Source organism: Vanessa cardui, chromosome 12 (genome assembly GCF_905220365.1).
Source record: "Vanessa cardui chromosome 12, ilVanCard2.1, whole genome shotgun sequence".
Taxonomy (NCBI): domain Eukaryota; kingdom Metazoa; phylum Arthropoda; class Insecta; order Lepidoptera; family Nymphalidae; genus Vanessa; species Vanessa cardui.
Window position 1 is genome coordinate 4,818,631 of NC_061134.1, and position 26,379 is coordinate 4,845,009.

The 26,379-nt window shown below is 31.5% G+C and overlaps 1 protein-coding gene and 2 non-coding genes across 4 annotated transcripts in view; 2 read left to right on the top strand and 1 right to left on the bottom strand.

The window, feature by feature from the left end:
• Window positions 1-209: 209 nt before the first annotated feature.
• Window positions 210-26,379, top strand: part of LOC124534494 (matrix metalloproteinase-2-like) — a 153,586-nt gene continuing 127,416 nt past the window's right edge. Inside the window, exons 1-2 of one of the 2 annotated variants that reach the window (XM_047110396.1) lie at window positions 210-609; window positions 3,770-4,543. In XM_047110396.1, coding sequence (XP_046966352.1) covers window positions 4,070-4,543 — 474 coding nt within the window. In that variant the 5' untranslated portion in view covers window positions 210-609; window positions 3,770-4,069. The remainder of the gene's footprint in view (window positions 610-3,769; window positions 4,544-26,379) is intronic. The other variant, XM_047110397.1, reaches the window with a different exon arrangement.
• Window positions 12,966-13,038, bottom strand: Trnak-cuu. The gene has a single exon. It is a non-coding gene; the product is annotated as a tRNA-Lys (tRNA).
• Trnak-cuu lies at window positions 19,988-20,060 on the top strand. Its single transcript has one exon. It is a non-coding gene; the product is annotated as a tRNA-Lys (tRNA).

The window sequence follows — 26,379 nt, forward strand, 5'->3', positions numbered from 1 at the left end:
TGCACACAAAGACCATACAGGCTTCAGGCATTAAACAAAGGCGCAACGCTAAACCGAAAGAAATAATCAGACGAAATTGCCCCTTATTGTACACACTTCATTGTGTCGACAATAATAACCCACAAAGCGCCACACACACATGTGCATGTTGACTACAACGCAAGCGAAGGCGCATGCACTACGTTCCGTTCACCCGAAGTTCACAATTCGAAGTTTAGTACCGACTCGCGCGTGGTCGCGGCGAACGCGTGCCGAGCACTTTGCTCATGGACACTTTTATTGCTCACGAAATATTCCGACTGAATGCGATCGTCAATAAGTCCGTGATTTTCAAATTAAATAAATTTATATCTTAACTTTAATACGATTTTATGTGTGGCCTATTTATACTTACGGTTTGTCTTCTATGAAAACTAGGTAATACATTTTATTACCGAATTATAATACAATATTTAGTGTAAAGTTTTGTAGAGCAGTGCTTTCAGTGTAGCGTTGTGGATGTTTGTTGTCTCTGTCGAATGAAAGCGAAAGGAAGCGCTCAGCATAGGGGGAGTTGTTTTGTTTTCGTGGTTTTCTTTGCGGCAAATTTGTAGAGCGAATTAAGAAAACGTAAGTGTTCTATTTTGTATTGCGCTTTAAACTTCTTAAGAACCTTGTTCATGTAAAATTTGCAGTATATAATATAATATAGTATTTGTCTTTAAAGTAATAAAATAAATAAATTAATATATTTGTGCATATTTTATCTAGATGAAAATTGTTACGCTTGTTTCAATATGTTCCAATGCTTTAATTGAGTCGGGGTTAGTTTATAAATAGTTACACTTAGTTCATACTTGCTTTTAACTTGTGCCGAGCATGATCCGCCGACTGGAACTCCTACATTTATTTTAGCTTATTTCGACATATTTCAAACAGACATCCTGCAACTCAAGCTTTATTGCTTAAGAAAACAAATTGATTCAATATATAAATGTAAATTAAGCCTATTTATGTGGAGAAATATTACGTGAGCTTTTTCATCAAAGTTCGTTCTGTTACTAGCTTTTAAAAAAAGTTATTATTTTAAAGATAACACATTTTATACGAAGTATAAATGATAATTTAAAAAAATAATAATTAAGAAGGTATTACTATGCATTGTCTTTTTTTATTTGGATACAAATCAATGAATCCTTCCAAATTAATATACGAAGCCATTACAATATTTCAATGAAAATCTGTATTTGATACATATGTATAGTTTTTACCATATAATGATGAAAATTGTTACTTAATGATTTATATAGACATAATGAAATGAAAACAAAAGTAACAGCTTATAAATGACCTACTGCTGGGCTAACAGCTTATCTCCTCTTGGGCAGCTTTCTGCTTCAACGCATGGCAAATAATATCAAGAATCAAATAATCATTAATGTCCATTCCTAGTTGACGTGCATATTATAACAATAAACGCCATAAAATCTCATGAAATAAAAAAAGACTAGAGGCGCCAATTTATACGTAGACAGTCGTCATTACTTGAATTGTGATTTATGTAAGTAGGAAATGACATTCTCTTAACGTTCTGCTGAGCAAATAAAAATCAATAGGCCCAATAAAATAATGTAACTGTAATTAATTGAGAGGATTGACACAATTGGGTGTTAGAGCACTTGAGTAACGGCTTTTTTGTTGTCACTAGTGACATGTTCAGCTTAATTTTGGATTTTCCCTAATATTATTAGTAATAGATGACCTCCGTGGTCCAGTAGTGTGTAGACCGATTTTCATGGGTACGCCACTTCGACGTTCCGGGTTCGATTCCCAGGCAAGTCGATGTAGAAAAAGTTAATTACTTTTCTATGTAGTTTTGGGTCTAATGTCATTGCTTCTGATAATCCACAAGTGCTTTAGCTACTTATATTGGGATCAAAGTAATGTTTGTGATGTTGTCAAATGTAAGTAAAATTATAATTAATTATTTGAGTTAAGTTTCTACTTCTTGCCGTTTCTTCTCGACAAAACCTTATCCCGAACTGACTTACATCAATAACCTATAAAGAAACGGTCTACAATGTGATAATTATTTTTGTATATACATATATTGTAAACCTACATTTTTATACGATTACCCATAAAGAACAACATTGCTTACCTATAGCCAAAAACATTAAATATAATTTAAATAATTGTAGAATAATGACACTTGAATACAAACGTAACAGTACTATCACCTCAAAACCAACGATTACTCGAGCTGTTCTCATTAAATATGAGTACCTGCGTGGTGTTTGCGAATTATTTCACTTGAATTTGTGCACAGGCCAAACTTTTTAAATGTAATTTTCCTTTAAAATAGAACTAAATCTATCTTAAAGGAGAGACAGTAGACAGTGGGTAAAAACCGTTATATTTTGGGTAATCGTATGCATTTAATTTACGAGTGTATAAAAATGAAATTATAGTTTAGTTTCCTGAAATGTTAATTTACATAAATCAATCGTCTCGATTTACCTTAAATCTATTTAAAAGTTTATTTGTACACATACAAATAGACGGACATTGAATAGAACAATTCTGTTATAATTTATATAATGCAAGCCTATGGAAACACTTTTTATTATTTAAAAATAAAGACAGAACAGAAAGCAAGTTCAAACCTATATTTTCTACCTATAATAAGTTTCGATGCAAGTGAGATATCAAAAGTAACTCAAGGCGATGACGGAATTGCAAGCATCTAGAATAAGCAGAATTAACAGTAGTTTAGCCAATCAAGGGTTTGTCAACTTGTATTTATCCCGGTTTTAACTTAGATTATCTTTGAAGGGATCTTGATTAATAATTTAACCGGTTGTTATTTTCCGTGTTTAATGGTTACGGAAACCGCATGGGCAAATTGCAATTAAAAACTTCTTATTGATATATATTTCTGAATGTTATCTTATATTATTTTGTTATCTTGTGTTTCAATAGATTCTTGTTATGATGACTATTATTTTAAACGTTACATTGGGAATATAAAAGCGTAAATAATTAAAAACCTGTTTATATTCTTTAAAAAATAAATGTTTTTATAGATGTAACTATAAAAATAGCACAATTATTTTATTTTTTTATAATAAGAAAATAATAAACATGTCTATTCACCAAGCCCGTGAACAGTGAAAATGAAAACAAAAATTAGAAAACATCTGAGTACTTGAATTAGAAAATGAAACCGCTGGTAATTTTTTAGGAACTTTATTCTTTAACCTATATCCTTTAAGTTTGTCTCATAAAAATATGTTTATATGGATCGCTTATAAACTGTTTAAAGAAACGTAAACATATTTTGTATGTCTATATAATATATTGTCTGACCAAGTTGTTATTAATAATAATATAATACTCGGTATTTAAGAAGGAAATTATTGTGGAATTAGTCTTAATCATGAGTACATTATTTATTGCAATACCAGCAGGCATTTAAAATATATCATTATTGGACATTACAAATGAAGATTTATGTGAGGATGTCCTTCAAGCGTTATCTTACTGACATTGTTTATATAGACATCTTATCAATGGACAACTTTCTTGTCCTGTTCCGTAATATTTTTATTATTCAATGAACGCCTTGTTCTGTTCACTCAGATAACGTTTATTATTACTCAATTAAATACTTAACCTATAAGAAAGTAAACCACGAGCTGTCATATAACTAACATACTCGAAAACAGTGCCTACCTTTGTTTTCGTTCGTTATCAGATTTCATTTATCATGCGTTGTCTTTTGTTGCAGAAAATCGCTTCGATATCTTGTGCATACAAGAATATTATAAGTGTAAAACAAACACTCACGCCGCCCACGTTGCTTGATAACATAGCATCCCGTCCACAGAGAAATTAATCTGGAACACGGTATCAGGAAACTTGTCGATAAAGTGCTCTGCGCTGTAGCACTGGATGAGCGCACAGCTCTATATCGCTGGCACTGCCTGCAAACTGAAATGATCATTGACCTTGTTTTAATCCGGAGTAATGTAGCACAGTTGAAAAGATTAAAACTAACAATTAATACGTTCTAAGTAAACCGCTAAATATGGGGGTCAATAAAGAAATAGCACGAGGAAACGACACGAAAACGAAAATGCAAAAATCACATTTACGCATCGATACAAAAAATTCGAGTGAAAATCATTCCAAGGATATAGAGGTAAATGATTCGACTGATTTAGTTAGTAGTGTAAAATGTAAGAGTGAATACGGATGCCAAATCGAAACACGGTGTTCCTTAATCGAGTACGGATTGCACAAGAACGAAGACGAATACGGAAAGGGATCGATTAGACAGAGGGTACGGGTCGACGGATATGGTGGTGCAAGGCGAGCCGCCGATTTGAAATTTAAATGTGTGCGGGAGACGGAGGAGTGTACGGATGCCTTCGGGAGGACAATGGGTGTGCACGTGCGAGTGGTGGCCGTGATAGGACTCGTGTTCATGTTGCTGGCGACGAGTGCAGCCGCGCCGGCGAGATCACGCTCGGCCCGAAGTACACACATTGAGAAAAATGCGGTAAGTACTTTAGACATCCTTGGATTTAATTATAAAAAATCAAACAATTCAGACTAATTTAAGACTTTTTAATTTATAAAAATAGAATACGTTGAAACAGCAGGGTTATGACATGCATACAAAGTTGTATACAATGTATTCTGAGGACTGAACGAATTGTCTCGTCTGGCCCTTGCCGGAAACTGAATGCATACATTAGCTTCCATTGTCTGCTTATCTGCATCCTTATCTGTTATACCAAAAAGAAATGGGAAGACCTCTATTGATATAGCTGCAGATGTTTCTCTCAAAAGAAGTTTTTGATGAGACGATGTGAGGATGATAAATATGTTTAGGAAATAGAATAAACATCCTATACAAGTATTACTTTTTCTACCTTTTTAACAATACAGATATTAAATATATAAGTTCAGCTACTGGTATTTAACATCTTTATTGATTATCTATCTGTTTTACTGTAAATTTTATAGCTATGTGGTTAAAGCTTGGCCTTAGTTTGCCAAAAACATTATATAAATTAAATTTAAACAAAAATTCATTTCATAAAATAAATGTCTAATAAAAAGGGAACCGTAGCCTACAAATTTGCCACCGCTGGGCAAAGGGTCTCTTTTGAAGAACAGTGGGAGCTTATTCAACAACGCTGTTCCAATTAACCTGCATTAGAGTTATTAGGCGGCTATGTTGTAATATTGTGCTTTTTAGATGCACAACTCGAACACTAATTGTGGCTATATTCGAGTATGAATAAGCGGCTGATTTCCCGTTTACATTCAATGTCCTTTTATCTCAGGAATGTGGAACCTATCCTTTAAAAAGGATTCTTTATATTGACGGATTAACGGCCATTTTAAGGCGTATTTCTGAGTGCCACTATTATGGGGACAAAAAGCTAGTGTGTCGTATTAGATTACTGACAGTGACAGACGGATGGACCGCTCGCGAGATAAATGGGCTAAGTGACGAGTGGGAGGTTCCATCGTCCTCTAACACTCCATGGCCGGGAAGACACGTCCATTTATTACGGGGACAGCTAGAAATGAAAAATCCGGCGAATTTAAAACGGAAGTGATAAATTGTCATCTATTTCGTTTTTGATACTCACTTAGTATTTCTCTTCTATTTTTTTAAATAAGTTTGCTATATAACTACTAAACGAAACTACGGTAACATTTTAAAGTTTTGAATTGAAGTCGAATTCAATTTATGAATGTGAAAGAAAACATCTGTCCATAAAACATCTGGTGCAGTACATGTAACAATAGCGAATCAAAGCTGATAAAAATCACTTTGTTTGAAATATATACGTATTCCAATAGCAGGTTTCCTAATAAAAATGTAATTCTACTTAATTGACTTCCAAGGTTATTTCCATATGTATATTGATTAGAATATTAATACTTAAAATAATAAATAACAATTACTAGATTATTATTCCAACCCGCTATGTAGTGACGAGTATACGGATTACGGACGTAATGTGTATAAATATAATTTCTTTTTTTTCCGCCCGTCTATTGGTAAATTCTCCATTGTATTGACACTTCTTTCTAAAGAGATCAATTTAATTTTTCTATGAATCGTTATTAATCATAAATAGTTGTAAAGTTCTTATGCTTATCAAAACTTTGTTACATAAAAGTCTCAAAGCTGAAGTGATTTACACAGCACCTAGCTATGTAAGTCCCTAGTTTGAACCCAGAGCTATTGACGTTTTACAAGCCCAGATTAATAAATACGTGACCAAAATTGGAATAAAAGGATTAATACCATAAATATAATAATATAATCTATATTGACGAGTCCATGAAATTATTTTAGCTTGACGAATGTTAGTGTTAAATTATTTCTAACCGATCGAAAGTTTCAAAAGCAATAAATTATTGAGTTTCTTTATATGCAATTTTTAATGAACCGTTACAAAAACAAAATAAGTTAAATCAAAGTTAAACTAAATTTAATTACAGTTTAAACACGTTACGACGGCGATGGTTAGCAGCTTCCTGTACAAGTAGGTCGAGTTTGTTCTAAACTTATGTAGTTGTATGAATGATAAGTAGACCATCGCGTTGCGTTATTCCATTGCTGCTATATGAGTGTTTTTGATTGTAGATTGCCTATAAAAGTCGTGTGTGGTGCTTTGATTGACATTTATAAGCATTTATGAACATTAGGTACACCAACCATTTGTTATTTCGTTTACATTATTCATACATTTAAACGTATTAATGCAATCGATAAATATAACAGATACAAACGTGTTTTTTCCTGTGGCAACACTTTGAAATGCAAAAAATACATATTTACGCATCGGTTAATTACCTTGATATACTGTACAGTTATATGTTTTAATATTTAAAAATCAACTGTATATATTTAACATAATTAATCCACGGTGTGCAGTGTTTTCAACCGACTTCCAAAAGGAGGAGGTTATCAATTCGTCTGTATTTTTTTTTTTTTTTTTTTTTTTTTTTTATGTTTGTTACCTCATAACTTTTCACTGGGTGGACCGATTTTGATAATTTTTTTTTTTGTTTGAAAGGTAGTGCTTCCCGTGGGGTCCCATTTTTTTAATTTTTTTTTCCGATGATGGTATCCATGTGAAAACGACATAAGTCTTAAATTTGCATTATGTATATGCGCGACAAATAGGTGAATAACTGAAAATCACGTAAACCAATTTTGATAATTCTTTTTTTATTATAAAATATATACTTCAAGGGTAATTTGGTGAAAGTTTGGTAAGGTTCTGAGCACAGGATCCATGACAAAGTAACGGAACGGAAGGGAACGGAACAATTCTGAGGAGCACGTTAGCGATACTCGGTCGAATCTTTTATTTATAGGTTATTTGGATATTTGAGTCACCTTCCGTAATGTGCTTATGTTTATGTAATTATCATAGTCGAATATTATAATCAACTAGCTACCCACCCCGGCTTCGCACGGGTGCAATACTGATACTAAATATACTACAGAATTTGTTTATATACGACATCACATCGCAAACTTCTAAAATTATCAGTGTTTCTTTACTATATTGTTCATGTATTATATACACAAACCCTCCCCTTGAATCACACTATCTTTTAAAAAAAACTGCATCAAAATCCGTTGCGTAGATTTAAAGATATAGGGACAGAGAAAGCGACTTTGTTTTATACTATGTAGTGTTGGAACTCCTATACGGCTGGCAGTTAGGGTGCGATATGGGGCAGAATTTCTTACTATCTTTAATCAAATTTTGTGTATGTGATGTGATGTCATATGATGTACGAAATATAGTTGGTCTTTTTCAAAGTTTTTTTGCTGAGTTCGATTACAGCTCTTTCGAGGGATCCTTGTAGTTTACGCCGCGTGACGTATTAAATCCGCATTTTCGAAAGTCTATTTTTGCTTTATTCGCAAGTTTCCTTTGAAATTGTCCTCGAAGTAGTTTCTGAGTCATATAAACGGAACGCTTAATCTATACATATTAAAAAAAAATAAGTTAGTCAACATCAGCTTCACTTAAAATCAAAAAATAAATAAAATTTTAACAAAAAGAAAAACCGACTTCAAACAAAACACTATTTTAAAACAAATGAATATGCACGAAAAAGTAATAAAAATAATTGCGTATTCAACATATTTTTTAGAGTCTTCCTAAGTTAAATGAAATGAAAAATATTAGACTACTTAAAAGTCGATTAACGATTATATCATGTAGTTATAATTATTGTTATATTTGGAGTCGGTGTCAGCCAATAAAACCCTACAGTATATCTATCAAAAAACAATACGAGAATACTTTAACAAATATGTTTTTTACAAATTACCTTTTACACAATAATATACTGGATCAATCAAGGGGCTCGTATCGCTTCTTTCTTTTGATTGTTGGGGCAAGGGCACCATGGCTGACACCGGCTCCAAATATACCAATAATTATAACTACATGATATAATCGTTAATCGACTTTTAAGTAGTCTAATATTTTTCATTTCATTTAACTTAGGAAGACTCTAAAAAATATGTTGAATACGCAATTATTTTTATTACTTTTTCGTGCATATTCATTTGTTTTAAAATAGTGTTTTGTTTGAAGTCGGTTTTTCTTTTTGTTAAAATTTTATTTATTAGTGTATCATATTCTGATGTTCTGCTCGTCAGCTGTCGTATAAATCAATTATACCAGTAAGATAAAGATTATCGAGTGCGTTAATGTTAACATACTGTACATCACTATTTGAAAGAGCATGATAAGTCATCTGTATATTACGCTAACTGGTAAATGACAATATCTGATGTGTAGCAGTAAAGAAGATGAGTAATTTAAATTGCAAGTTAAACTAGCAATGACTGAACTTTGCTGGAAATAGATTATATGGAAGAAGAAAAAACACGCAAGATATTTGGTAAATGAAAAATAACGAAACACACGAAGCTTAATTTTCGAGCCCAACTAACAATTTTAACAGTCCTCTATGGCGCAATAAATTTTTGTATTTTCGTCTGATGTGAGACACAGTTTTAAAACAGACAAATTAAGTAAATTCACGTTGAATATTACATCCATACCATCTCTAAAAATGTGTTGGGTTAATTCACTTTTCCAACATTTATGAAAGTGAAAATCACGGAAAATGTAAAATTTATAAATGGTAGGCAATTCCGTGAAAAGCGAATTATCTTAACGGGCATATCATAACCTCTTCGATATATTCAATACTGATCGAATGGAACATGAGGGACCACAGGGATGATAATGCTATTGGATCAGATGGTAGTATAAATATAGGAGGCTTAAATGAGCTTACAACGGTACTATTAAGTCCTGATAGCCACGGGGCAGTTTTTGTTGATTTGGACAACTTTATTATATTAATATCTCGGTCGCTGGCATTTGTTTCCGTTCCTTTAATTCATTTCATTCTCATGCTTTACTTAAAATTAGATTCCGCCCACGGTTTCTCCCACGTGTGAAAGTGCTGAATCAGGTGCATTTGTTCTGACCACGTGTGAGCAGAAATACGTGATGAAAGATTGAATAGTTAAGACGTCATGGTGTAATCAACAAAATTCATCACCGCATTTATCTATGATATGTTACGATATAACTAGAACAGTAACAATTTGTAATAATAATACATCACGACATAAAAATGATAGCAGATCTATATATTTGCTTGTCAAAGGACACAATTTAATATTCGTGGTAAGTTCCGGAATATTTCACAGTTTGCTCATAAATACATGACAGAAAGAAAAAAAAATGACGCTGATATTACATTATTTCGTACTGTGAGAGAAATTTGCACTTATCACGTGACACGAGATTATGTAGATATTTAGAAGATAGAGCTACATCAATGTTCAAATCATGTCTGAAGTTTGAGCGTGATGGTTTTTCATTTATATTTATTTAGTACGCAGCCTGGGTAATATTATCCTCGTTAAAGATTCCAATTTCGTTGGAATCTTTTCAGAATTGAATGGAGTCTTGTCGTCGGTATGCATTATACGACCATACCGTTACTTTTTATATATTTCAAATACGAATAAGATTAAAAAGTTTGCTATGCTGTCCTTACGAATGTTGTTCTCAAGCAGACGAGACCTATCCGCGGACACGACAGGTTTCCTGCCTGTGCATCATCCATGCTAGTGACATTTACCGTGCTGCAAACAAAGGTTCGTCTGGATCGTTAGCTTCAAGTGCACACTTTGTCTTACTAGACAATTACGGTACCTGTAGCCCTTATTACGTGGAATTTAAAGTTTATACTCTAATAATCATGTATCCTATTTACCTTTGCATCAGACTGTTTTGCATTGTCAACTATATCTCGCCACTCTTTCAAAGACCACTTAATGTCTGTTTCATGCAAGACAGTGTATTTTTTAATTAAAATAAATATCATAAGTTACTTAGGTACTACAACAATAACAACTCCTTTCTGAATTTATGAGTAAACTAATAAAGTCAGGTTAACTAATGTGACTACTGCATATTGAATGCTCATTGGCCGCCTATAACGTCATCGTCTGCCGCCGACTAATGATCATTCAGATTAAAGTCAAATCATTCAATATGATTTGATCAGCCTTTCAGAAGCTGAAGCTTAGTGACATAAGAATAATATAAATTGATTTTATTAAAAACAATTGTATCGAACAATGAAACGATTACATAAGTTTAACTCCATTCGATTTATGATTTCACAATAACTGGTCAATTTACTACGTTACAAAAGTTCTTAAACAATTGCAGAATTCAGCAGCGGTTACGCTTTAATTCGACCGCAAACCATCGACATTTTAGTTAAGGCAATGGCACTAATTGAAATCACTTTCGTCCCCAATTTATAGTAGTTGAAAATTAATTGACCATCCTGTCGCGGAAACTAGCGTTGTTAACCGCGTACTCTTACCACTTCTATACTACGCGTTTAATGACTCGAATCTCGAACTGTCAAATATACCTGTATAGTACAATATTGAACCTTAAACACAAAAATTTAAAGCACATATTTATAAAACCGTTTGTAAAGTATAAAAGAGATTTTTAAAAGGGGCAATTTCTATGAACTCTGCACTCATTGTCCCGAAACTCACACTACTTCTTTCACAGAAATGTATGTAACTGAGCTTGAACGGTGAAATCTTTTGTTGAGTGCATGGGTTTTTAGATGGCGTTCAAACGTTACATGTGTAAACAGCTTTAAATATAGCTTTTACTTAAAACGTTTTTACGTTTGGATAAAACAAAGAAGTCTCTTTAAAAATACCTAATAAAGGCCTATCTCGATGTTCATTTTTTCAAGCACAATGTTACATTTTCTTGTTTGTGTTACATAAGTATAAATTCACTTTTAAATCATACTGAAAATATAAAATTAATATTTAATTTGTTGTATATTTAATATGTATACCTAATATGTAAACGTAAATCAATCTTATCAGAAATCTATACATAATAAATTGATTTTATTGAACGTATTGAGAAACAATAAAACTTTATTATAGCAACAGCTGTAGGTATCTTTTTAAAAGAAATCGTTACTGTCTTATTTTGAACAAAAAAATAAATAAAAATGGTCTACATCACGATGTAATTATTTTTACATATCTATATTTCTAAACAATCACGATTATCATTGCTGTAGATTGAAGTACAACGATACAACAAATCTAAACTGTGTATTACTGCTGTCGGTAAACATCTCACAGAAATAATTATGCGGATCGTATTAATATAAGCTCAAATATTATACCCTGAGTCTTGTATGGAGTAATTTTAATCCCGTCGATTAATGTAAATTTCAATGAACGACATAAATGCTCGCAATATCGAAACCACTGCAGCGTAGTGTAACTATACGATATTTATTTTTGTATTACAACGTTTTAAGGGATCAGTTATCACTTGTTAGTCAAAAAACGTAGCTTGAAGATATTTTTTTTATGGTATAGGTTGGCGGACGAGCATATGGGCCACCTGACGGTAAGTCACCATCACCCATAGACAAAGGCGCTGTAAGAAATATTAACTATTCTTTACATCGTCAATGTGCCACCAAACTTGGGAACTAAGAAGTTATGTCCTTTGTGACTGTAGTTAAACTGGGTCACTCACCCTTCAAATCGGAACGCAACAATACTGAGTACTGTTATTTGGCGGTAGAATAACTGATGAGTGGGTGGTACCTACCCAGACGGGCTAGCACAAAGCCCTACCACCAAGTTCACTTTTGCTTCGCATCAAATTTCATCAAATTCAGTTCTTTCAACAAACAAACAACTTAAGGATATCATAATACGGATTCCAATATCTAACCCTAAATTATAGCATTTAGTAGTCAATGCATAGAGTAATATTAAACCCGACGAGTGTAAGCGAAGTCGGAAGAACAAGAGCTTTTTGTAACTGTATTTATTATTCAACGTTCAAACGAGAAGTACTTAACTATTTCGTTGCGATAAGCGAATTACGTAAGATACTATCAGTTGAGCAACAAGTGTGAATGGGCGTGTAATTAGAGTCTACGATATTTATATACTTACTTACACTATAGCGGTGTTGATATAGCTCATATTGGCAAGGTATGCTTCGTTAGCAAAGATTACTTAATTAACCCATTAAATATTGGATATCCTTAACCTATTTTTCGAGATTTAAAAATCTTTGTTTTTTTCTTTTTAAATCTGATTTTATATTAACAAGACGATGTAATTTTGCTTAAATATTGTCGTAAACTTGTCGGCAACATTTACCTAAGTTGATTTTAGAAACTTTCTCAAACTCAACGTAGTTTAACAACTACAATGTATAAAGTTGTGATGTACTGATGAAATTTGAATAAATCATAGCTCAGAAGTCTCTTGAGGTTGAATGAATATCTAGAAAAAAATGTTGAGATAAAATAAATAAATGTTTCGCCCAACGTGGGGCTCGAACCCACGACCCTGAGATTAAGAGTCTCATGCTCTACCGACTGAGCTAGCCGGGCTTATACTGAGTAGATGAAATAGTTTATATAGTATTACAATACAGATAGTGTAATATATATTATTTAATAATCAAAACGAAATAGATGTGGACAAAAATTTTAATTGTTAACAATTTCATTTGCAATTACAGTAGTAGTAACTCATCGTCATTGACCTAAATTAGCATCGCTATGCGATATCAGCGCCATTTATATTTCGAGCACACATTTAGTTGCATTTTTAGACAATTGATTTGGAACCATTATAATAATTATTTTATTTTATTTGGGTACATAGTTGAATTTCTTAACCGGAAAGGTTATTTTTTTTGCTTTTGAAATTTAACATATCAAATAGAATTTATTTGTAATTCTTACGATTAATAATTTTAGATTTTAGGAGCGATATAGGACCTATCTAGATCAAGGTCATTATTAAAAGAAGCGTTTTTATTTCAATGATAGCCATCAAAGACAAAGTAATTTAAGTTTATATTATACCTAAGTATTTTGTACGAGGATATAATCAAGAAGTTTATTTTTTTTTTTGATGTCTGTCTCTTAATTGATAATGTTTTAGTATATGATATAGCCTATGATATCACCCTTCGGAGCCCAACAGTACTAAGTACTGCTGCTTGGTGGTAGAATAAATGAAGAGTGCCTTGCACAAAACACTACCGTTAATGATATATTATCCTAATCATAACTATTACTAACTTTTCATACATATCTAGTTAAGGTTATTCTTAGCTTACTAGCTTGCTATCAATGTAAATAATATTAAATAAAATTTTACGACATTAGCCAAACTGTAATAAATGAAGAATGCATCACTTACATTTCCTTAAAAGTCTGTTTTAATTATGGTGTGTGTTTAAAATTTGTAGTATCGGGTAATATAAGTTCTTTAATAATTAAAACGATCAATTCTCAATTACACTTCATATCCGCTGCGCAAATTATGCTCTTAAATTTAGTCAATCTGAAATTCAGTCGTTCATGGTTCGTAATTAGAATTTGCATTTGAAAGTTGCGAGGTAACTGATTCATTGTCCACTCATTTTCGACGGCATCGCGTCAAAATTGTTATCGAAATAATTCGAATATCTATTTCACGCAAAGAAGAGTTCTTACATTTTTTTCATGTCATTTATTATTTATTTTTTGTAATTTGGAGTACACGAACCACTCGATGGTAAGAGGTCATCATCCAAAGACACTAGCAAGGAGTTTTCCGACCGCACAGCATCTCGGCCTCACACAATCTCACTTATTTTTGAAACCGGTATACATCAATACATCTTATTGCTTATTTTATATTATATTTCTCTTTACATATAATGAAGCGGTAGAATAACTGATGAGTGGGTTGCACCCACCCAAGCTGACCTGCTCAAGGCCTTACCACCGTTAACCTGTATACACGGTAGTACTTACAGTTACGACAAATTGCATTTTGTATGCATCAATAACACTAAAAACTCATTCGTCGAATCATTTTCGTACAACGGATATTATTAAATAGTATTATTTTCCTTATGATAATAAAACATTTTATCAATCGTACGAAATTAATCCGTTTTCTTTGAAGTAACGTACAAACGTTTCATATTTCATCGAATATAAACTGACCCAAATACATTTCGTAATTATCACGGGTTAGTCGCCCGAAGATCGCAGACAGCGATAACAAATATTATTCGGTTCCTTGAATTTTTATTTATGGGGTAAAATATAGTGTTCAACCCTTGACATATTGCTGTTGTTGTTGTTAAATACTTTAATAAAAAATTAAATCAATAACATGAGACTCGTATATACATACTTACGTTTACTTGGTGGTAGGGCTTTGTGCAAGCCCGTCTGGGTAGGTATCACACCCACTCATCAGTTATTCTACCGCCAAATAACAATACTCAGTATTGTTGTGTTCCGGTTTAAAGGGTGAGTGAGCCAGTGTAACTACAGGCACAAGGGACATAACATCTTAGTTCCCAAGGTTGGTGGCGCATTGACGATGTAAGGAATAGTTATTATTTCTTACAGCTTTATTGTATATGGGTGATGGTGACCACTTACCATCAGGTGGCCCATATGCTTGTCCGCCAACCTATACCATAAAAAACATGAGTGCCGACAGTAAGTTTGATTGCTATTAAGCTATTTTTTATTAAAAATATTTATTTAGTATTTATTAAGACATATAGAAAAATAATTCCCTTTGTTGTTACATGATATAAATCTCATGATTGATTGATAATATAAACACATAATTTGCGTCTTCTTTAACTTCACCTCCGCATAATTCCAATCATATAGGACCTCAACCTTATTGGGCATACTAAGACAATCGGCATGCAGTTGACATTCCCATTGCGATGAGAAAATATGACACACGTTTGACGTTTGTTGAGAAGTTCAGATATTTTATTGAATGTATTTTATTTGACTTAACATTATTATCTGTTGAAAGTATATGACTTGCTTTTGGATATTAGATTTTTTTGTTGTTGATAAGTATAATTACATATAAATAATATGTATAGGTATTAATATTATGATGTAAATGTGCGTCATATTTTACGTTCAAAATGAATACAAAGCATATTTTAATCCACAAATGATGTTGGTGTTTATCTTTTTATTAGTAGATAACTAAATGACACACACTTGTGTGCGTAGGTTTTGGGTTAGTAAATGTGTGTGTAGAGTTATAAAGAACTGCTCACAAGTTAGCTACTAAATAATTTTATCAGTTATGTAATAGACCACATATGAACTTTTGTTAAAAGACGATTCAAAAGTAAAAAGAGTCTTTTATTTAACATATTCATAAATATATTTCGAATAAAGAAGTATTACTTGTTTGCTTGTACATAGGTACCAATCATAACACTTTCTACTATCATTATAATAAAGTAGCTCAATTTATTTCATATGATTAACAGTATCCCATAATACATCAATGTCACGAACATAGCAGTGCAATTTTATGAGGAAGTTCACACTTGTGCCAGATAAATTTTTATTTATAATGCACACGATGCAGTGGGCTTCGAGCGGCATCCTCGAACCGGAAACCCCGTCTTGAAGGATAAATATAGAACAGGCAGACATGAAAACATTACACACGGGCTTTGGTTGCTTTTGCAATTATTACTAATTACGTGTGTCGGATGCATTACTATAAGGAATCCCAATTGATTTTAGTGGTAATTGAAACTTCAAATTAATGTGATATTAAAATAGCAAACAAAACTTAAAAAATGTATTAAAGTTATTGATGATATAAAAACTCCGCCACGGATTAGATGAAATTCAACAAACAAATGATCTTCAAACATTTTCATATAATAAACGAAATAAAATTGGTTATATAATTTCAAACATAAAATGAAATGTTAAAAAAGACTTGTTGTCTAAGGTAAGAAATGGAAACAAACAAGTTTTATTACTATTACTAGGGTATGCATTTTCATATGTATATAATTGTCACTAAATATTATAAAAAAATAAACAATTATGTTTATTTTACACTTACACTTTGTATAAAAATAACGCTTCAGTTCATTTGATATTATATCCATCGTGAAGTTACATTAATGAAATACGTAATTACAATTAATATTAGTATAATATTGTAAGATTTTTTAGTACACATCGTTTACATTAACGCCTTTCACTAACTCACAGTGTACAATACAGAAGTAAATACGTGACAAGAATTATTTATTAACCAAATTATTGAACAATGTAACAATAACATTAATTGTAATTTATTATTAGCTTTTGGTCTGGTGGTATGTCGTTCCTCCAAAGATTGTAAGACGCTACACTGCGATATAAATCGTCCGTCGATCGATATCGCATGTCATAATAGTTTCATTCGCATGTCTGATTCTTACTATTTACGTGATAATGGCAGCAATATAAGCAACATGTAAGAAAAGAGTTTCGTTGCAATGGCACCGTCTGGCGCCATATGCAACATGGACGATCAGCCTTAATCAGAGTAATCAGTATTCAAATCTCGTTCGTCCAACACACGTGAGGTCCGGACGAATTTCGAATCTGTTCCGGTGACTCATTGTGTCCGTTTTGTCTACAGCGGATAGGTACGCTCAAACTAAATTAAATGCAAGCAATCATGACAATTTAAATTTTATGATATCGTTTTCATCTGCATCATTAAGGCGTCAGGAATTTATTTGCATTACCTTTGTTTAATATGTCAAAATATGTAAATGTATACGAAAAAAATAAATTGGCAATACATATTGGCTAAAGGACAATACTTTTATAAATTACCTACACATTTGTTGCTGGACAGTTTTGTATTCGATATATCGAATAATATATAGGTAGATATAATTTCGAGTCTGCTCAGTTAGCCAAATATTCTGATTGTAATTAAAGCCTAATTGGTTTGATATATTAATTATTTTACTAGTGTATAAGCTTGTAATTTGACTTTAATCTTGAACTTTTTAAGTATTATGTGTGAACGGTAAACAGTTAACTTAAGTAATAGAGATAAATTAAAACTTTGCGTGTAAAACCGTAAAATTTTTCAGAAACATCACCCCTCTGTATGTGATGACTCATGTTAAATTACATAGAATAATTTGAAAATGGATAAAACAAATGAAAAAGCAAGAAGTTTTAATATAATAATTAATTAGAGGTTATAATTTGTATTACATTATTAGTAACTAATTTTTATTTGTACCCGAAGCGCATCGATTATTTCGCCAATGTCACGTACGAGTGAATTTACTTAATTAATGTTAATTATTTTTAATTACAGTTAGAGAGCAGCAAGAGGGTAACTGTAGCGTAACTTAATAATTTTGACTTTTAAGTTAATTTAAACAAACGCATTCGTTGATATTGATGTGTATTACAATGAGGCCTACATAAAAATTTACTTATAACTAAGTTAACATAACTTAAAAGCCACATTATTCATTGAAATTAAAAACAAGAATTTAATATTTTTATAAAATATATAAACAATAAATAGCATTTTTCTTCGATAGAAAAAAATAATATATTTATTGTGACGAAAATAATTTTTGTTTTAGTACAGACACTTCCTAATTTGAATTGAAGTTTGAAATCTTTTTAATTTAATGTTACGTCACGTTCCATAGCAAAACAAAAGAAGTAATAACACAGCAAGCGTGCCATTTTTATGTTTCCTATTATAACTTTTTGTCATTAAAGGCTTCGCACATTCAAGGCAGGTCGGCGGTTTCACTAGAATTTTACTAAAGTAGTATTACAACAAATATATTTACATTTAAACGGCACTTTCGATCTTATTATTGAATTATTAAAGCTTATATTTCTCTGTATCAGCCAATACGCTTGCTTTGAGCTCTTTGATTGGTTGTACACCCTTGTTACAGTGGACAGCAACCTTAAAAGTGCATACAGCATTCTCTGTGACCGCAGTTTTTATGTCGCAAAGTTTATTCCAACGTCACATTTCTTGAACTATTGAGTAATGAAACTTGTAATCTTCATAATGATTCTTACAATTATCAACAAATCACTGCAAAAACGTTGTTATATATTATTAAAATTGTCATATTTTAAGGGGTTAATTAAGAAATAATGAAATTAAATATATCAAGCGAAGTTAATAAACTTTACATTCTACACTTTTGGTGTTTGCTGATTAGCAGGCATGTGGATCTCGTCGTTTTATTATTAAAATTCTAACTTGTTAATTCTAACATTATATTTTATTTTAAATTTATTTTTAAATGAAGTTATCGCTATGAATTCAGTGTTCTGTAAATAATTAACACGCAAAAATAAAAATAAAAAAAACTTTATGTACACGGCATACATTTGAATAAGTTTTATGCATTTGGACATAAACAAAACATTTTCTTTTTCTTTTACATGACGACTAGACTCGAATTGATTAAGATTTTTGCATGTAACAAATAAAAACAAGATGATTTTTTTTATTGAATACTTTTATCAAATTTAAAATGATCTTTCAACGCTTATTATATGCAATAGCTTGTCTTGTATCAATTAGCAATCAATGTGTACCCAAACATGTAATTAGCATTAAGCTTAACTTCCTTTTAATTCTTCTTATAAGTAGCAAATATATAGAATTTGAGTGACAAAACAATATTCTACTAATAATAATCTATTTTAATACTACAATACTCTGCTAAAATAACTTTTGTATCTTGAGATTATTTCTTTTGATTGATATTTAAGATTGATATTAGGCGTTTTACTAAAGCGTTTATAGACGACTTCATAAAGGTTATCAATTCGTCTGTATTTTTTTTACTTCTTTCTTGTAGTCATAAACTATGCATTCTATTTAACGTAATTCATACAACAAGTAAATATTCTTAATATTCGACGAATTATTCTTACGTATATTTTTTTAGTGCAATGTGTGAAATAGTAACGTGTTTTTATCTTAATTAAATTAATTAATACCGAATATGGACTGCATAGTTCTGATTAACAGGTTTTATGTGAAAAAATCAACGCTAAGATTCCGAAATATACACTAAAACTAGATTTAGTTAGTTTGAGTGCGAAAATCGCAATAAATAGGAGTTCAATTAAAAAAAATTCAGTCTTTCTGTCATTGAGTGCAATATTAGGGTTGGGAAAGTAGTTCCACAACCAGGCGTGGGAGGAGATCTCGTATTTGCCTCACACGACACGATATTGACGGCTTTCTGAATCCCTATTCAGACTCGCAAGAAGCTTCTTTTTATTTCGCTTTTGGGTCAATGTATTATCTGCTGCAGCTCTCAGCGACGAAAGAGTCAACATGACCACCGTGAAACAGTCATGTATGATTAAAAGATATCGCGGTTGAATTCACAGAGAATAGCTAGTTATTAATAGTATTCATATTAATTATATAAATATACATGTAACGTGTGATATAAAGACAAATTTCATGAAGCAGAAATAAGCCCGGCTAGCTCAGTCGGTAGAGCATGAGACTCTTAATCTCAGGGTCGTGGGTTCGAGCCCCACGTTGGGCGCAACTTTTTACCTAACTATGAATACTTTTTTGTAAGTAACTTATAAAATATTAATAAGTATCGCTAATAATAGGTTTTTCATCCTTACTGAAGCTTCGTTTTTTTTTTATTATATAATATTCAAGTAGTAACAACTAAGTTTTAGGTAGTAAGGTATGGTTTAATTCTAGAATATAATCAACCTAATCTACATCAATATATCTTGGAACTAACTACCCAATTCTTTCCTGAATACCAGATACAAAACACGGAAGAACATTAATTACGGCAGGGAATGTTATTGTTTTCACTCGCATAGTTTTCTTTTTAGACGTTTCCAAATATACAGCGGAGTGAGCGGAACGGCGCGTGCGCAACTATTTATCATAGAATACCTATATCTAATGCTAAGTTTAGAAAGGGTGAGAGGCCTGACTAAGATACATTTACAGAAATAGATCAAAGTTAAATTTTTTCTTTACTGTTTTTATATTCTCGAATTTAATTAAACAAATCAGTTTCAGTTCTCTGGTGATCTTCTTCTTTGTTGCATATATTATCTGTAAATAGAAAAAAGGTTTTAATCGCTATTGCTATTTTACGTTCTAAATGTTATTTTTTACTTTAAATAAATTAGTATGTAAATTAAAACTATTTTTAATTAGTATATTTATTAACCGACTTCAAAAAAAGGAGGAGGTTCTCAATTCGTCGGGGCCTTTTTTTTTTTTTTTTTTTTTTATTTTTTATGTATGTTACCGAATTACTCGAAGATGGCTGGGCCGATTTTGACAATTCTTTTTTTGTTTGAAAGGGCATGTTTTACAGGTGGTCCCATTGTCAGGAGATCAGGATCTGATGATGGGATCCTGGAGAAATCGAGGGAACTCCTCAAATTTTATAGGCACACCTATAGTGATTTCGGTTTTATTCAAAGTGCCTAGGTCATATGCTCACGAAAAGTGACATTTGATGAAGTAGAACTGATGATGAAGACCACAACTGGTAATCAGAACCTATTAGTAAGTAACTATTTTACGGGTTTAGTTCTATTTCTTTAAGATAGTCGTCAAGCAATTCATGTTAGTAAACATGCCTATGATGAAGTCTAGCTGATGGTGGACTACCAGGAGAACTCCTCAATGATTAACGGTATTGCATCGGGAAAAATGGTATTGTCTAATTGGCGATGAGCAGTTAGCATTAGGCTATTGTAACTTAGGTAACGCTTAATTTGAGTTGCAGTCCACATCGTATTGAAACGGCGTTGAGTTATGTTTAGAGTCGAAAGCCGAAATGTACTGAGTATAGTAAAGTGAATAACAAACACTACCAATTGTAATTATAAATAACAAAACAACACTGAAAAGCAGTAAATAAATTTTTATAAATAAAAAAAAACCGCCTTCAAAAATGAACTAAAAAGACAAAAATAATCAGTTACATCCATATCCAATTTACGATTTTTTAATCACCTTTTGAAGTCGGTGCCAACAAAGTAAATAAATTCCTATATTGAAATCATTTAATTTGTATCGATAGTAAGGTTTGTCTAATGGTGTCATCTATACAATAAATAGATTTAGGTTTGTATGTATGTATTATGTACCTATATTAGCAATTTTGGCACCGACTTTGAGAGGTGATTAAAAAATCGTAAATTGGATATGGATGTAACTGATTATTTTTGTCTTTTTAGTTCATTTTTGAAGGCGGTTTTTTTTTATTTATAAAAATTTATTTATCATGTAGAAAATATACAGAACAATATGAAAAAAAATAAGATAAGATGAAACATAAACCATTAAAGATTTAAATATTAAACAATACAATAAATACGATAAAAGCACACGTTTATAAAAATACATCACACATTTTATTATTAATTTAAAAATAAAGCAGAACGAAAAAATCAAAACCATTGTAATACTAATTCATGTCATGGATATAGTTATTATCAGTAAAAATATAAATGTAATGTGTATTGTACACAAGAAGATGTTCGACTAGTGGGTTAAAGCCGCTATCCGTAAGCAGAAAACTTTGAGTCTATTTCAAGACGCTAATTTGAAGCGAGTAGATAGCATTATGTAGTAGATTTTAATCCGTTCTATACATCTTTGTTCATGATGTTATCCTTCAACGCCGTGCACGAGATTAATTATAAGCACGAGATAACCCAAGAACTAAACACATGAAAATTCAATGGATGCCAATTCAATGCCCGGGCTTGAACCCGTAATAGATTTACGTCATGCGACCATCGGGCCCTCGGTTCTTGTTATCTGTGTAATCTGTCAATTTCAAATGTCAGTGTCCATATGCAAGGTAATTTAATGAGTAAAAGAGATAAACCTTAGACTGATCACTGTGATTATTAATGAAAAAAGACAACGGTACATTGAAAAATAATCATTCAGAAATATACCGAGCGTGAAGTTTCGTAATGATATAGAGCGTTTTTTATTTATTTTTACGTTTCTCACTGATTTTGCATAGTCATTCGTATGAATTTCGGCTGTGACGTCATTATTTATAATATTTTTCGAAGACTCTCGTGACTTATGATTTTTTTGTATTATTTTGTTCCAGTATTGCAAATTTATTTCTAAAACGTTTACATATAGATAGCATATGTATACATTTATATAATTGCGTCTATTACATTTACATAATATGCTATAATTATTTTGATTTCTTAGCAGCAGTCTCAGCGTTCAAGATAATTTATTTAACTATTTAAGGTTATTTAGTTCCTGAGTAGATTATACCATCCCATATCGTCAGTGTTGTTAGAACTAAGAAATTATTGCTGACCGCCATTACTACCAAATTCCACAAGCATCAAAATACAGATAGCTGTTACCAAAATAAAAAAGTAAGTACGCGATTAAGTAAGGTAAAAGAACCCTTTTGATGAGTAAGTTCGTAGTTGAGACACACCTAGAGATTCATAACGACCATTCAGGCTATTTCTTTGTTATATTGAATATATTATGTAAGCTAACAGAAATTGCCCGATCAGGATATTTTCTTTTATCTGTGGTAATTTATTATTTAACAGTCAAGTGACTGTAATATATTCTATATTGAAATCATGATTTTGATTTGATTTGATTTATCCCCGAATATGGGTGATTTAATAATTATGATGAATAAAATATTAAGTACAAACCAAATGACAAATTTCAATTTTACGAATAATAATTTATGAATCGTATTTGCATCTTAATACCAATTATTTGGTTATATAAATAATTCATCGGACAAATAATTATATGTTTTGTTAATTATTTTCATTTAATGAAATGTATTTAACTGATATGACTTTGTATTTTAAATCTTGGAAAAGATTATCTACTGAGTTTGACACTTGGTTTTTTTTTCGGTGGAATCTACATTTCGGTTATAGTAATACCAGTTTCGAATATAAGATAATATTAGTGGTTTGAATACATCATCTTTAAAATATAATACGTCATTATCTAATATCTTGTAAATGGCAGACACAAATTCGTACTATTTAGGGGGTAAGTGTTTCGATGATTATTTATACATACATAACATAATAATTAAAACAGCGACTTCTGTTTCTGCTTATTTCAAAATAATATTAATTATACGTGTTTAAAATAAGAACATATTCTATTTTAATTAAATTCTTCTGATAAAAGATAAAACACGCGAAAAGTTTCGTGCTTTTTGATAGTTGTCATTGAATTTAACGCCACATAATTTTGATAACCTCTTGGTTTTTATATAAAGCAAAATTATCCCTTAAGATAATATTACTACGGCAATGCTCTCTCCCTCTTTCCTCGCCATAATGAGATAGAAAGATTGATGACTCATTGGATTCAGGAACATAAACTATTACAATACTAGCCGTGTACCCGATGGGATTTCCCATCGGAAACATTATTCAGAAAGCCACCGAATTTAGTACCTATTAGATCTTTTTGGCCAGTATAGCCCACCAACAGCAAACGTCAAAACAAAAATGCAACGCGTATTTAACCCTCCCAGGTCATATTGTTTAAGTTGAATTAAAATATATATTTAATTATATGTACACCAATTTTAATTATTAAAATAAAAACATTTATCCTCTAATTCCGTCTCAAAAGGGCAAAAATACAAAAAAGCCTAAACAACTGACTTAAAGTCATTAGCGGGAACATAACTACATACTCCATATTTTTAACCCCCGATTTGATGAATTTTAGTACAGTCCGTACAGTTCGGCGTTTTCAACTCGTATAAAGCTCCCTCAGGGGATGAATTTCGAAAAATCCATCCTTAGTGCTAACCTGCGATCCCTTAGGAATTGCTGCAATATTTCATTTCTTTAGACCTATTGGTTAGGGCTGTGCATTGAATTTAAGTCATAATTAAAAAAAAAATTATATGTGGAAAATAACAAACTCTAATATCGTAAGGTTTGCATGTACCTACTTATGTCAATCGGATTGTTGATTTATAAGAAAAATCTTAATAATACATTTTGCATATCAGTGCAATTATATTGAAAGGATAAATCGATATTACACAATAAAATCGATGATTGCACTTTTAGCAATCAGCAAGCTCTTGGACACGTACGCTCAATACTATGAAACGATATTCAAATCAATATTTCACTGTACCGGGCTAACTGCTCTATTTATCACGTTACCTTCCCGACCGGTCTATAAATAAATGTAACGGGCAACTTTCTCCGCGAGAGGGCGCGACCGATCAGCTGATGCGTTGCGAATGAGGGCACAGATCAGAGATTCATATTATAAACATGTGTTGATGGGGCTTTATTTCATCGTCTAAACAAACTTTGATTATAGACTATTATGAATATAAATTTTATTTGCAGCTTATAATATCAAAGTATATTTAACATAAATCAAAACATTTTTAATACAATATGATGGTGCTGTAAATTACTAGAAAATAAATAATTTTGAATCCCTTTATATAAATACAGTGACAAATTGATGGTATTCTTGTAACATAAATTTATTACTGTATTTTATCATTCTATTTTTATATAAGCTCATAAAAACGCTTAATTAGTTTTACGATAGTATATAATATGAGTACGAACTTCATTTAAAAAATTCGGTCTTGATTCTTAATTTAGTGTAAGTAATGTTTTAGACCTAAAATATCTAATTAAGGTTAATTTCTTATGAATTTCAAATTATGTGTATGTGAACTAGCCTACACGTGAACTAGAAAGACTTTCGCACGCAATCATGGCATTTCAAATTAGTGCAAACATAACTAATTTTAATTACTACCTGCATTAAAATTAGTACGAAGTATAGTTATATATTATTATTATACTGTTACACATTTTATATCTTCCTTGTAAATATAACAATTTTATGTTTTGAGCTTAAAATAAATAACATTAAAATCAGTTAACGCACTCATGTTTTGCAATAACTCTGAAATGTTTGAGCTCACAGTTACGACTTATATGACTCAAGGGCTTAATTTGGAATCTTGCGATGAGACTTAGCAACTTAACATCTATGTTTCAATTGCTTTATTTATCTAAAACAATACCTAAACTAAATACACAACATTATTATCGAGCTAGGAAAATTTATTACTCATTCAATTTTACGAGTCATAAATTTCTTTCGTATAAATAAATATCGTTCCTACCACATGTCTGGTCATTGCTATCGAGTAATATAACGAGTACGTATGTATACACGTCTACGCCTTGGTTTCCATATTCAAATGTGGGGCGTCTGCCCTCACAAATGCACTACTCTTGCTGTTGGTAATTAAAAATGACAAGCGACACCGGGTGACACTCCACGTTACGGCATTTACAATGGTGATTTAAATGGGACATAAAGTTAAAACAAACTGGCATTGATGTTGATTTCGAGCCCGCTTTTATAGCGGTTGTTTGTATAGCAGCGGTAAAAGCGATATTTGTAAAGGTCGTTCGAGCCCCGCGTATTAATAGCTAAGCGCCCCTGGGGCTTTAAAATTCGTCGGCGTCGCCCCATTCGTAATATATCACGATATCGAATTCCATACCCTGCAAGCTATTGCATTTATTTATATACACATATTAATCGAATGCTATCCTTTCTTGAATAAAACTTTCAAAAATAACAGAGGCTACACTCACAACTAATACATTTTAATTAAAGATTTTAAATTTATGTTACATAGTTACTAACTGTTGAAGTCGTGTCGAACATATAATATTTCTTGACGATAATATTAGTGATACCTATATTTTACTTTGTAATATAAGTCAAACAGATTCTGACGATTTTTTTATCTCTTATTGCCTTTTTATGTTATTATATTATCTGTA